General features: G+C 43.6%; 1 protein-coding gene across 1 annotated transcript; it reads left to right on the top strand.

The window, feature by feature from the left end:
- The first annotated feature begins 9,366 nt into the window (after positions 1-9,366).
- LOC137837493 (SET domain-containing protein) lies at positions 9,367-13,818 on the top strand. The gene is made up of 5 exons (XM_068646499.1): positions 9,367-10,410; positions 10,488-10,533; positions 10,627-10,727; positions 11,999-12,097; positions 12,310-13,818. Exons 1-5 carry the CDS (start codon positions 9,751-9,753, stop codon positions 13,288-13,290), a joined length of 1,887 nt encoding a protein of 628 aa, XP_068502600.1. The 5' UTR covers positions 9,367-9,750; the 3' UTR covers positions 13,291-13,818.
- The last annotated feature ends 1,062 nt before the right edge of the window (positions 13,819-14,880 follow it).

The raw sequence follows: 14,880 nt of genomic DNA on the forward strand, positions 1-14,880 counted from the left end.
GACCTTCGCCACAAGGTTCATCAACTTGCTCAAGAGAAAGTCGAATTGGAGAGCAAGATCGTGCCTCTTCGCGCCAGGGCGGTTGACCTAGAGGCTCTCATGAAAGCTGACGCCGCTAAGGTGCAAAAATTGGAGCAAAGGTCGATCGACCGAGAGAAATTACTTGGGCAAGTGGAAAAGGCGAGGGACGACGCCATAGCTGATCTTGCCGAGGCCAACAAAGAGAAGGGAGAGGTGGCTGCTGAATTGGCCCAAGTGCAAGCGGAATCCAAGAAGGTTACTGAAGACCTTCTCCAAGCTCAAGAGACCAACAAACAACTCAAAAAACAGGTTGAAGAGCTGGAGCAACAGAATAAAGAGCTGAAAGAGCAAACTGAAGACCTCAAGAAGCGGATTGAGGAACTTCAAAGGCAAATTGAAGAACTCAAGCTAAACTCTGCTCAAATTCTGGCTGCTGGATTCGAGGCTGCGCGGGAACAATTTGCTTGCCTATTCCCCGACCTGGATCTCAGCATGGTGTCGCTGAACAATGAAGTGGTGGATGGAAAAGTCGTTCCTGCTGAAGACTAATCAATTCTTCTTCATCTGCCACCTCTTGTGCTTTCCCTTGTATATAACTTGTAATAAACTTTTATGTCCCCTCGTATATATGCTCTAAACTGTTATTCATTGCTATCTGTTAATGACAAAGGTTTACGCTTTTCCCTTTATAACTTCTTCACTCGCTTCAACTTTCCTTGCTTGTTTAATTTCAAAGAAATGACTTAGGAAAACGGTAGGTACAACCTTTGACTTAACCGCTTCGGATCACTTCAGCCCTAAGCAACAAACACTTAACAATTCGTAACCTTAAGGCAATTAACCTTATCGTAAAAATACCCTTCAAGCAACGAACTGTAACTCAGTTGCTGGCTTAAACACGCTCCACTCGACCTGTTTCATCAAACAGGTCTTTTAACCTTCTCGCCGCTGTTTGAACTCTTCCCGATCGCCAAGGACTCTTGGTGACATCAGCTTCTTTCTAACCTCATGCTTTGGCCATTGTTTCTTTGTATGGGGGCAGAGACGCCTTTTGGGATCTTTCTTTACCTCCCTGAACTTCAGAACAAAGACCGGTTGACTAGGCGTTCTCTTCGAACCTACCTTAGCCACCTTCCAAACTTCTTCCACCCTCTGCACCGTACTGAACTCGTTCGAGACGAGAAGGATTTTATCTTGCCTAAGCTCGCATGTAGGCGAGAAGGTCTTTAACTCGCCTGAACTCGCTCATCGGCGAGAAGGTCTTTAACTCGCCTCTACATTGCCCAGGGGTTACATCTTCTCGCCCCCAGAAACACGGAGGACTTTTCACTGGTGCCTCTACATTGCCCCAGGGGTTACATCTTCTCGCCCCCAGAAACACGGAGGACTTTTACTCTTTCTCGCCTGCACACGCTCGACGGCGAGGAGGTCTTTATCTTGCCTCAAAACGCGCGAGGGCGTTGAGGTCTTTCATCTGGTGCCTCCGACCGCTGAAAGACGATGAGGACTTTAAATCTTTAAATGGCGCCTCCAATCGCCAAAAAACGATGAGGACTTTAAAAACTTTAACTGGCGCCTCCAATCGCCGAAAAACGATGAGGACTTAAAAACTTTAACTGGTGCCTCCAATCGCCGAAAAACGATAAGGACTTAAAAACTTTTTAGAAAGCATGCGAAATATCTTTTCTTGCCTTAAATCACGTACAAGCGACAAGGTCTTTCTTCAAAACTCTTGGAAAAAAGCAAACATGCAATCTGAAAACGCCTTATACTTCGAAAACTCTTCTTTTATTGGGTGGCCTCATTAAAAACCCTCCTTAGGGAAAAAAGAACGCCCCCTTGAAACTGTTTCATCAGAGACATTGTAATATGACTTTGTGTTTGTCTTTACTTACAAAGCTCTTAACTATAGTACAACTTCAGGTGTATGGCGTTCCAGGTGCGAGGAATCGCCCCTCCTTCCAGCGTCTCTAAGCGATCGGCTCCGTTCCCGAGCGCCTCGGTTATTCTGAACGGTCCAGTCCACTTGGGTGACAGTTTATTCTCCATCTCGTACTGGTGGGCCTTCCTCATCACCAAGTCGCCTTCTCTAAACTGCCTTGGCATCACCTTCGAGTTGTATCTTCGTTCGACCCTTCTCTTCACGGCTTCAGCCTTCAACCTTGCCTCTTCCCTGACCTCATCCAGTAGATCCAGGTTCAGCCTTCTCTCTTCATTCGAGTCTTCCTCTACGAAGTTCTGGAATCTCGGCGAGCTCTCCTGGATCTCCACCAGAATCATGGCATCACACCCATAGACCAAGCTGAACGGGGTCTCATGGGTTCCTGACTGCTCGGTGGTGTGGTACGCCCAGACTATACGGGGCACCTCCTCAGCCCAACTTCCCTTGGCTTTCTCAAGCCTTCTCTTCAAACCTCTCAACAACACCCGATTAGCTGACTCCACCTGGCCATTTGTCTGAGGGTGCTCGACGGATGCAAACACTTGTTGAATTCCCACCCCTTCGCAAAGCTTCTTCAACAGGTGGCTTGCAAACTGCGTCCCATTATCCGACACCAGGCGTTTAGGCACTCCAAACCGGCACACGATGTTCTTCCACACGAAACCTTCGATCTTGTGTGCGGTGATCTGGGCCACTGGTTCTGCTTCAATCCACTTGGTGAAATACTCAATCGCCACCACCAAGTACTTCATCTGCCTGATCGCCAGCGGGAAAGGTCCCAGGATGTCGATTCCCCAAGTATGAAACGGCCAAGGGCTATAGATCGACTTCAACTCCTCGGGAGGTGCCTTGTGCCAATCGGCGTGCTGTTGGCATTGTTTGCAACATTGGGCATACTTCTTGCAATCTTCTCTCATCGATGGCCAGTAGTAGCCTGCACGGAGAGTCCTCGCGGCCAGAGCTCGACCCCCAACGTGGCTTCCGCATATACCCTCGTGGAGCTCTGCCATGATCCTCGTGCACTTCTCGCCGTGTACGCATTCCAGGAGTGGGTGAGTGAACCCAAACCTGTACAGATCGCCATCAATCAATGTGTACTTGCTGGAATTTTTCTTTACCTTCCTAGCTTCTGTCGGATCCAGCGGGAGGAGGCCATCTGCCAGGCACCGCTTGTACTGTGTTATCCAAGTGTCTGGCTCATGGGTGGCGCAGACCTGCATCACATCCACCTTCTCTCCTCGACATGCTCTAATTCTCGGCGATCTCAGAGTTTCTTGCGTCAAGGACTTATGGCTTCTAGCTGCTTTCTCCGTCGACTTGCTTATCTGAAGGACCAGGTGATCTGCTACAAATGCCCTTGGCGTCTTCAGAGTTTCTTGAATCACCGTCCTCTGCCTACCCCCCTTGCCTGAGCTGGCGAGCTTAGCAAGCAAGTCAGCTCGGGCATTCTGCTCTCTGGGCACATGTACTACTTCAAAGGAGGCAAAGGAACTCTTCAATTCCTGCACATACGCCAAGTAAGCCGCCATTTGTGGATCTTTAGCCTGGAACTCGCCTGTTACTTGCCCCATGACTAGCAGCGAGTCACTCTTAGCCATCGCCTGTTTTCTCTTCATCCATGGGATGCATCTTGATCTGATTATATCCGGAGAAGGCATCCAGGAAACTCAGCAACTTACACCCTGCAGCACTATCAACCAGGGCATCTATGCTTGGTAAAGGATACGAATCCTTTGGGCAAGCTTTGTTCAGGTCGGTGAAATCGACGCACATGCGCCATTTCCCGTTACTCTTCTTCACCAGCACGACATTTGCCAACCATTCAGGGTACTGGACTTCCCTGATGTGGCCCGCAGCGAGGAGTTTCTGTGTTTCGTCCCTGATCGCCTGCCTCCTCTCCTCGTTGAACTTTCTTCTCCTTTGTCGCACCGGTCTCACCAAATTGCCCATCGCCAGATGATGGCACAAGAAGTCGAGATCAATCCCGGGCATGTCCGAAGCGGACCATGCAAACGCGTCCAGATGCCGCTCAATCACCTTGGCGATCTGGTCCTGGAGCTCGACCTCCAGAGATTTTCCCAGCTTGAAGATTTTTCCTTTGATCTCCTTTTCGAGCCACTGCTCGACAGGTTTAGGCCTGGATTCTCTGGCGATCACCGCCCTGGCGATTCCCTGCTCCCTTGCTTCCTCGGGGCGATTTCGCGCCTCTTCCTCCTCCAGGCCAGCATTCCTCTCCCCTAGCTCAGCGTCTACCATCTCCACATCTCTTCCGGCGGCCTCCTCTGTTACCGTCGATCTGGGCTTCACACCGGGAGGTGGGGTGGTTGTTACATAACTCACTGATCTTTTGTTTTTCAGGCTATTCTCATAGCACCTTTTCGCTTCTTTCTGATCAGACTTGATCGTGATCACCACCCCTTCCATGGACGGCAACTTTACCTTCATGTGCCGAGTCGACGGAATGGCGCCTATCCTGTTAAGCGTGGGCCTCCCCAACAGGATGTTATACGCTGAAGGAGCGTTTACGATGAGGTACTTGATTTTCTCCGTCCTCGAACCAGCCTCATCTGTAAACGTGGTTCTCAGCTCAATGTACCCCCTAACCTCCACCTGGTCACCAGCGAACCCATATAAGCACCCTCCATAGGGCCTTAGCTGGTCAAGGGGCAACTCCAGCTGCGTGAAAGTCGGCCAGAACATCACGTCTGCCGAGCTCCCTTGGTCCACCAGAACTCGGTGGACCTTCCTTCCCGCTGTAACCAACGAAATAACTATGGGATCGTTGTCATGAGGCACAACGTCCCGAAGATCCTGCTTGGTGAACGTAATGTCCACTTCCGGCGAGTGATCTTCAAACATATCCACTGTCATCACCGATCGCGCGTACTTCTTCCTCTGCGATGCGGTGCATCCACCACCTGAGAAGCCCCCTGCAATGGTGTGGATCTCCCCGTGGATAGGCATCTCGTGTTGCTGGGCTTCTCCTCCTGCTGGCTGGGAACCCGACGCTCCCCCCGTCCTCTTGTCCAGCAGATAGTCATTTAGGAACCCGCTCTTAACCAGATCGTCGAGCTGGTATCCTAAAGACAAACATGAGTCCAAAGTGTGGCCAAAACATTGGTGGAACTCGCACCAAGCATCCGGCTTTGACCCCAGCACCTTGTCGCCCACCTTCTCAGGCGCTTTCAACCTAGCAGATATATTAGGAATGGCGATTAGATCCGCTAATCCCATGACAAACTTGTGCTTAGGCGGGCGATTGTATTCCCGGCGTGCTGGTTGCTGGCGCCCCTGGCTCCTTCCCTTGTTCCTCCTGTCGTAAGGATGGCGAGTCCTTTGGTCCTTCCTGGCCGCCGCCACTGTTTCCAGCACCCTCTGCGGCTGGATCCTGGTCTGGGCGCGTGGCCTGGCGGAAGCCACGCTGCCTCTCTTCTCGGCGACTTCACTCTCGTCGGCGATGTGAGCCACCGCAAGTCGCCTGACTTCAGCAAACGTCGCTGGGTGAGCCCTGATCAAGGCCTCGCAGAATGGTCCTGGCTGCACGCCCTTCTTGAAGGCATAGACCAGCATTTCTTCATCCTTGGCCGGCGATCTGACCATCTGCGCTCCAAAGCGATTCAGGTAATCTCTGAGGGACTCTCCCTGGTACTGCCTTATATCAAACAGATCATAAGACACCCTGGGCGGTGCCTTATTCACGATGTACTGCTCAAGAAAGATCTTCGAGAACTGTTGAAAATTGGTTATGTGGCCGTTAGGCAGGCTCACAAACCACTCCATCGCCGTTCCCTGGAGCGTACTTACGAACATCTTGCAGTAGACGGCGTCTGACCCTCCCGACAGCATCATCTGCGTATGGAACGTGGTCAGATGAGCCTCTGGATCCTCCACGCCGGTAAAGACAGCCTTAACCGGAACCACGCTCGTGGGAATAGGCGTGTCGGTAATCGCCTGAACAAAAGGCATTGGGAAAACACGAGGTGGCGTCGACGGCGCCACCTCTTCAGCAGAAGAACGTCCTTGCTGCTCCCGAAGAGCTTGACGCAGCTCCTCAGTCACCTTGCTAAGCTCCTCGTTCCTGGCGCGAGAGGCGACCAGGTCCTCGTGTATCCTCGCCTGCTCTACGCGTGAGGCTTCCACAGTCGCCTGCAACGAGCGCATCATCTCCGCCATCTGCGCCATGGTCATGGCGGCGTCGCCTTCAGCAGCGACAGGCGCCACGGGGCTTGAACGATTGCTTCTCATTTTTCTCATGAACTTCAGCGAATCACAGGATGCAGCGAACAACACTTCCACCACGATCGAATCAGCGATCAACCGGAGAAAACAGTGCGAAACTGTGCAAGAAAACTCAAGAACACCGTAAGCCTTCAAAGAAAACCACCACTTCACCAGAAACCACTGCTTCCCCGCGAACAACCAAACAAGCGAAAGAACTCGAACTTCCACCAAACAGATTACGTGCAAACAGCAGGAAACCTCACTCCACCGATCGAAAAGCCAAACGAACGGTACAAAACGCAAATTCACCGAACGAAACTCAAGCAAACAGCGAACGATGGTTGCACCAGCACACAACCACGCAGAAAACTTCGAAAACTTCCAAAAACTCACGCTGTGGATGGGAGCAAGTTTTACACGGCCCCACGGTGGGCGCCTGATGATCTTGCCTGTTGACCGGAACGCTGGAAACTGCTTCGTCAAAGGATCGACGTGCGCACCGCTTCTCACCTCCGTTCCTCTTCGAGATCCACCTCAAGAACCTGCAAAGAAACAGAGCGGCGCCGCTGCGGCCGATCGCACTCCAACGCTCAAGTCAGTGACGGTATCACCAAATACTAAGAGAACAAGAACCGTGCAAATCCTCTCTCACAGTCAGCTATATCACTCGCAAGCGTAAAGAGTGTAAACTGAACGTGCGTACCTCAGAAAGTTTGTTGAGAACTCTTATATACCTGGCTGTTTTCTCTCTCCTGGCAGTTACAGACCTGGACACGTGGCTCGCATCCAGTCGTACACGTGCCATCATCTGGAGCCTCCTTGACTTGGCGCTGCTTCTACTCTCATTTTGGCTAAGTTACTTATGCATGGTACTGCCCAGTGCATAGCTAACTTGGGAGTGCGATCTCTACTGGAACTGGCGAGTTAGGGTGCCCTCATACACCTTCCCTGTGGTCTCGCCGGCCGCCTTCATAATCTGCTTCTCTTTTATCTTTGGCGATGTGCTTGCTCTGGCGATCTCCAATGATCAGGTCGCCTGAATCTACACCTGGCGACTTCATCTTTAACCTGGTGATCGCCGATTCTGGTAAACTGGAGATCGGAACACGCCAATTTAACAATTGGCGACTACACGAGCCCCCCGACTTCCTTCCCTCTTGCCAACCTGGCGCCTTGCCAACACGCCTATACTGTAGCAGGGTGCCACGTCATCACTCCCGACCACCAGGGCGGTACAATAAGGGATGCTTTCTCATAGATGTTCCAAAGAACATACTTGATGTTTCTTGTCACCTCCTTTATTTTGCTTCAAAACTTGCTTCATTATATGTACTCTGATGGATACGTATTCTCGGTTCAACAGTTTCTAAAGAAGTTGTGTTTAAAATTGTTTCTTCATTTAACTTTTGCTACTTATATGCATTTTCAGTCCTCAACATACTCATCTCTTCTTCATTTGTTTTCTTTAAAGTTTCAAACTCCTTCTGTAACCTCATAAGCATAACCATTGACACAACATTTGGATTATCCTCCATCCCTCCTGCTTGACCTCCCTTTCTACTTGTCATTCTTTAGTCTTCAGTTAAATTATTTTGAGCCTCACGGTGGACATCAAAATGTTCTTAAAGGGCTTAATATGAAGTAAAATAACTTCCATTATTCTCCTCCTCATGGCCTTCCTGTATCTTGTAGATGACTTAGGCTTCTAGTTCCTAGACAGATTGACTTGGGTTTTTTCTCTCGGTTAGATGGGCTTGGACTTTCTCTTGGTCACGTTGGCTTGGACTCTCTCCTCCATTGGGTGGATGTACCTGTAAGGTGCTCCAATGATAAAGTCAGAATTAGTTGAATTAAGTTGTAATCTTTATAATAAACAATCTACCTACCTATTAATTAGATCACCTATTTATAATGTTCGCTATTACATTTCATCAACTTTATCTGAATGTTTTGGACTTATCCATTAGATCTTGATACAATATTAAGATTATTTTATTCTTCTATTTTTTTTTCTAATTTTACTTAACTTTCGTGAGATAATGGTCTTTTGATCTCTCGACCTTTCGGCTAGGATCTTATTTGCTATTTTAATCTCTTTTATATTTTCTGCACAACTATCTCAACTCCCTTTTTTATCATTATTATTATTCCTAACTTCTATTACTTGCAAATATATTATAAACATTGATTTACTAATTTCACTATTGGATTCGTTGAGAGACGACTTGAGATCATCTGACCACTCCTATACTATCATCTCTCTAGTGTTAGGAATCATTTTAATTTGACAACAAAACGACAACTATCAGATACTAAAATGTCAAAACAGTTTATGGAGTGTGGGGGTAGTCTGGTGAACCAGTTTAGTGCGGTTCCCTTGAGGGATGTCGGGAATATTCTACATAACAGGGCGTCCTCGGTCATATACAGACTGACTTGTGTAACATAGGCATCCGCATGCTCATCCGGATCCGTGGTTTCGTCATACTTGTCCATTGTTGGACTTTTCCATGTGTTTGGGAGTGATACCTCCATGATCCCTTACGTGAAATGGTGCCTTCTTGACGACAACCGAATGTAATGACAGACATATGCGGTTTGTGGCGTGATGGTACGAACTATTTTCTCCTTCCATCCTTGTAACGGTTCGAGCATTGGAGTCCTCGTGGTTTCGGTGTTCCTCGTTAACAATAGGCGTCCTTCCGATTTCCAATTTTTGTTTCATCTCGGAATTATCGACCATTAATGCATTCATCTCCTCAACATTCTTCTTCTTCTTTAGGTTCTCCAACTCCCTTTTCATCTTTAACATTGCTTCCACGGGATCTATCCGGTGATCTTCCTCTTTTATCACCTGTCTTTCGCTTCCCATCATACTTCTCTTACCTACCATGTGGTTTCTCAATAGATTTTTATTTCGTTCCCACGATGGGTGCCAAAAATGTTCTTACACGGTTAAACAAGGTCAAATTTCCTCCATCAAGTCTCAAATCTTTTCGACTATGCGGTCCTTCAGCTTTTCGTCTCTTCAGTTCCTCGATGTCTTAGGATTGCGTACCTGCAAAAACATTTTTACACTCAAGTAAACAATGAATATGTAGAGTTTAAATATTGTGATTATAAAATCATTATTTTTTTTAGGATCGTTTCTATTTATATCTCCATTATCATCTTAAGCTATTGGAGTGATGGAGGATCATGTTTCTCTCCTCCCTCATAGCTATCCGCACTTCTTGTCCCTGTTATCCAAACTAGAAGTGACGCATGAATAATTTTTAATTTTATTTGTGTGGACGCCAAAATATTTTATAAAGATTATTTTAACAAGATCATTCATAATTTGTATTTTTTCTTTCTTTAGCTTCAAAGACTTCTCTTCATAATTGATTATTCTATTCATGTTTATAATTAAGTTTCAAGAAAAATATATATAGTTTGTAATTTTATTCCATCAATTATTTTATTTTTTTATTGATTATTCCCCGTTTACTGGCACAATGTTCCCTCAGAGATTCCAAGCAAAAGCTTAAGATAATGAAGGAAATGTGGAGAAGAGAAAGAGAAAGATGGAGATGAGAAGCAGTGAGGAGATAGAAATAGGAAGAGACATAACTCCAACACTCACTCCTCTCACTTTCTCTCTCCACGATTCCAATCTCAACACTCACTGCTCCGCCTGTTTCTCTCCTCTTTCCAGCCCTTCTCCCTCCATTCCCATTCCCAATCCCCTCATCTACTGCTCCCCTCCCTGCTCCGCCGCCCTTTCCCCCCTCCACCACGCCTCCGCCGAGACCCTCCTCCCTTCCTCCGCCCATTCCTCCCACCTCCGCGCCGCCCTCCGCCTCCTCCGCTCACACCGCCCCTCCCCCTCCTTTCGCCTCGCCGGCCTCCTCTCCAACCGCCGCATCCTCACCTCTCATCACCACGACCATGTCTCGGAGAGGATCAGGCTCGATGCCACCGTCATGGCCGAAGCCATCGCCGAGCAGCGCGCCGTTCCCCACGACGACGCCGTTTTGGAGGAAGCTACCATTGCGTTATGCGCTGTGCTAACGAACGCCGTGGAGGTGCACGATAACGAAGGGCGCGCCCTTGGAATTGCGGTTTTCGATCCCACCTTCTCTTGGATCAACCACAGCTGCTCCCCCAACGCATGCTACCGGTTCATCCTATCCTCTTTTCCTTCCAATGAACCTGAACTTCTTCGCATTGCTCCACATCCACAAGTGAAATACACTTCTTCTACTTCGTTATGTTACTTTTTTTGCTTCCCCTATATTGACACAATAGTTATGTTTTGCAGATGGGTAGTGGTGGGGTTTGTGTTAGCAGTGATGAATTTGCCAAAGGTTGTCATTGTTGTTAGTTAATTCATTGTTTAATTTGCTTACCTTTTCAAAAATAGAAAACTAACGAATGTGATTTTGTGCATGAAAATGTAGAGATGTTGGGTTATGGCCCTAGATTGGTTGTGAGGAGTATCAAGAAAATTAAAAAGGGAGAAGAGGTCACTGTAGCCTATACGGATATCTTGCAGACCAAGGTATGCTTCAAATTATTTTTATTATTCATGCTCTGTTAATTAAAATAATTTTACACTCTCAATCGATTAAATAGGAAATGAGAGAGTGCTTTCATTTTTTGAATTTGACTTTATATGTAGTTATTATGGTGGTTTTTTCATATGCAGTTAAAACATTACATTGTTGTAGGTTTTTTTATCATATTAATTAAGGAGTAAAATAGTCCAAACAAGATGGAGATCAAATCAAAAGTGGGTATTAGCGGTGTAATTGTTATAGATGTACGTCATGGATTATTCATACGAGTTGGCTCTTGTTCTGTTGAGTTAAGACCTTTGAGGAGCATTCTTATTATTTTAGTTTAGTTATGTAATTTTTAACTTCCATTGGATGGACGTTGACAAATAATGAAATATGATGCACTTGTGAAGTATGGAGTTTGAACACTCTAATATCAGAAGGTGCAGGTTTGTGTTGGATTCGGACACTCCTTTCAGTCCGTCACATTATAGAAATAGAATCTTGAAATCTTAATGGACAGTGTAAGTGTCCATGTAACCAATGATAGTTAAAATGTGAAGATGTGCTTCTGTTTTACTGCTTTGTCCTACATCACTTTTGTTAGCCTGACCTTTGTAGCATAACACGAGTGACTTGAATCATGTGTTCAGACTTTAGAAAGAGTTAATGTTGCTACTATCCAGCACTGGTGGGTGATACTGCAGAAGCTAATGTACATCCTTGGGGAGGGGATTGCTAATTATTTATTCCTTGGTGTCCTTTAATGGATGAATTGCATCTTTTTTGACAGGCACACTGTAGCTTGTCTCATTTGTTAACATGAATACAATTTTATGATGTTTTCATTTCTAGTACTGATAAATCTCTGCATATATTGTATTTATCCTTTTTCATTGTTTAATATCTCACCTTGGAAAGAATGTTTGTTGAAAACTAGTAGTTGCTTTTAAATATAAAATATATTCCCTCTCTGGCTGGCATGTATGAACTATTTTTTTACTTTTATTAATTGTTATATTATTTGTCATAAGAATTACATAAGAACATAGCCATTTGGGAATTTGTCACTTAAACACTAAGTTGTCTGGTAAATAATAAATGTAAACGTGTTTCTCATTATAATTAAAGTTTTACTTTTCTCTTTGAAACTTTCTAGTTTTTCTCTTTTGGTCTTGTTTTTGTCCTCGTTTTTTCTTGGCTCGTTCTTGCATTCTTTCACGTCATTTATTGATCAATTCTATTAATCTCAACTTGTATTTTTCTTTTCTAGGCAACGAGACAGTGGGAGCTATGGTCAAAGTATAGGTTTGTTTGTTGTTGCAAACGATGTAGTGATCTTCCTTTGTCATACGTGGACCATGCATTGCAAGTAAGTCTTTGAAATTGATATTCCACTCTTAGTTAAGCCAGCCTTTACCAACATTTTCCACTACTCACCCGACTACAGTTTTTTTGCCTTGTCATTCTGCAATTTTCTAATAAAAATTCCTATTACTAAACTTGGGAAGGGAAGTACCACGACTTACTGATATGATTGTTGGACACTAGACAGCCTAACATCATGGTCAATTTATTTTTTAGGAAATTTCAGCTTTCAGTTATGATTCAACGAGTTCATATTCCATGTTCCTCAAAGACATGGCTGATAGAAGATTGACCGAGTGCATTGATGATGTCATATCAGAGTATCTTTCGGTTGGTGATCCTGAGTCTTGTCGTGACAAGCTTGAGAAGATACTCACGCAAGGTCTAAATGAGCAGTTAGAAGACATTAAAGAAAAATCAGATTCTAAATTCATGCTGCATCCCCTAAATCACCACTCTTTAACAGCGTACACAACACTGGCTTCAGCATATAAAGTTTGTGCTAGTGATTTATTGTCTGTAGATTCTGACATAGATATAAATCAGTTAAAGGCTTTTGACATGAGCAGGACCAGTGCTGCATATTCTCTGTTACTTGCAGGTGCAACTCATCATCTCTTCAATTCTGAATCCTCACTTATTGCATCAGTCGCAAATTTTTGGATAGGAGCTGGTGAATCTTTGTTATTCCTAAGCAGAAGTTCTGGATGGAGTATGCGTGTTAATTTGGGTCTGATGGTTCCAAACCTTGCTTCAGCCATTAAATTCAAATTGTCGAAGTGTTCATTAATTGATAGGATTAGAACCTGTATATCAAATGGTCAAATTAACAGTTCTGATTTTGAGAATGTATCAAGTGAATTTATTTATTATGTCTCTAATATTACACAGAAAGTTTGGGGTTTCCTTATCTCTGATTCCCAATTTTTGATATCATGTAAAGATCCTATAAATTTCAGTTGGCTATTGTCTACCAAAAGTTCAAGTACAATGACACATGAACCTGAAAACAGCATCTATATTTGTGAAGGACCAACCTCCGCTGATGATGTAGTAGCATGCCTTTTACAGCTTGGTTTACACTGCTTAGCTTATGGGGGATTGTTGGGCAGTATTTGTTATGGTCCCCATTCACACGAGGTTTGTCATGTTCAAAATGTTCTAGACCGTGAAAAGAATTTTATTATATTCTCGTGAAGAATCTTGAAAATTCATGTCTGCAACCTTGTTGTGAGAGATCCAATATCAGCACGAATTTTGGGTTGACCTTAGCTTGATAACTGATAATGGATGAATATCAAGATGAAGTTGATGGATTGTTTATTTGGTAGGGGTTTGCTTTAGGTAGCCGCAGACAAAGTTTTGGGAATGCATTGGAGAAGAGATAGATGTACGGCTCATTTACAGCATGACAGGGAGTAAAATGGAAGACTGAAAGCATATATGACCATTGAAGAAGAAATGGTATTCTGCTAGCTCTTCTGATTGTTTCTCCACCTTTCACTTTTTATGAAATGGTATTGTTTTGTGATAGGATTAGGGGCACTTATGATAGTTATGAAAGAAATTTGGAGTGGGCTACTGGGTTCAGTTATGTATTTTAGCAGTTATTATATAGAAGGTCTGATGGCATACCATTGTTAGGTTTTTGGGAGCAATTATTATGTAAAATTTGTATAGAAAATGTTCCTAAATAAAGAAGTGGGCAGCAGGGTGTATTTGGTAGTTCGTTTGACAGACTTGTTCTTGGTGACAATTTCTTCTGTGATTTTCTGTTTAATCAATATTTATGATATTTAAATAAAAATTAATCATTACAAGAAATAATAACATATTTATAAAATAATACACTGAAAATGCTTTTAATATAATATAATTTAATATATTTAAATTGATGAATATATAACTATTGATCAAAAAGTAATTTTGTAGCACATTTTTTCTTGAATTAAAATAATATTCGTGTTTTATTCTTTTGTTGATTGCCCATTTTTTTTTATTACATATATATTGTCAAGAGTTACGTAGCTACATTGTGTTATAATTTTTAATGTTTTTAAAATAAATAAAAAAATATATAAATTATTATTTAAAATATAGTTAAAAATGAAATTAAACAATCAGTACTTGAAAAAAAACAATATGTTCCGCTAAGAACCAAATAATCTCTTGTAAGATAGATATTATTTTTTTTAAGGTAAAAATGTCCTATTTCTCTCATGAGTTTGTGTATGTGAACATATATGGGAATTGAATGGTAATTCAAAATTTAGAAACAAAATATGCACACCATGGGATGATAAATTGTAGATATATTATTTGAGTCATGAAAGCAGCTTCAGTTATATCTAGGTGTGATTCAAAAATATTAAGATTTCAAGAAGTTTATTTGGTGACATGGTACGAAGAAAGATACATACAAGTATGTAACTACTCAGTTATTTATAAAAAATCTAAGGTTAAATAAATAACAATTAGAAAGTATGTTAACTGTTTGTCATTTTCAAAATGGGAGTGAAATAATATTTTCATGAGTTTTATCATCTACTTATTACATACAATGGAGAAACATGAGTCAATGTGAGTAATAATGGATGAATTAATGAAGACTACTCACATTCTACCTATGGAAAAGAACTATATGCTTAAGATTGTGTAGATAATTGTGTGAGCTAAGAGATCTCAGTTTGACAAAAGTGGTGAAAAGGTAGCATTGGGTATTGTAACTAATGTTAAGAAAGTTTGTACTTGGTTGGGTTATGTCTATCTTTTCATAAAGGTGAGGAT

The sequence above is a fragment of the Phaseolus vulgaris genome, chromosome 4, assembly GCF_051622355.1.
Source record: "Phaseolus vulgaris cultivar YP4 chromosome 4, ASM5162235v1, whole genome shotgun sequence".
Taxonomy (NCBI): Eukaryota; Viridiplantae; Streptophyta; class Magnoliopsida; order Fabales; family Fabaceae; genus Phaseolus; species Phaseolus vulgaris.

What these genes read in the sequence shown, in the direction of transcription:
- LOC137837493 (XM_068646499.1), top strand. Translation starts at nt 9,751, where the DNA reads ATGGAGATGAGAAGCAGTGAGGAGATAGAAATAGGAAGAGACATAACT. An exon ending in CAGTGATGAATTTGCCAAAG is followed by an intron (nt 10,534 to 10,626) that starts GTTGTCATTGTT and finishes ATGAAAATGTAG; the next exon opens with AGATGTTGGGTTATGGCCCT. An exon ending in ACGTGGACCATGCATTGCAA is followed by an intron (nt 12,098 to 12,309) that starts GTAAGTCTTTGA and finishes TTTATTTTTTAG; the next exon opens with GAAATTTCAGCTTTCAGTTA.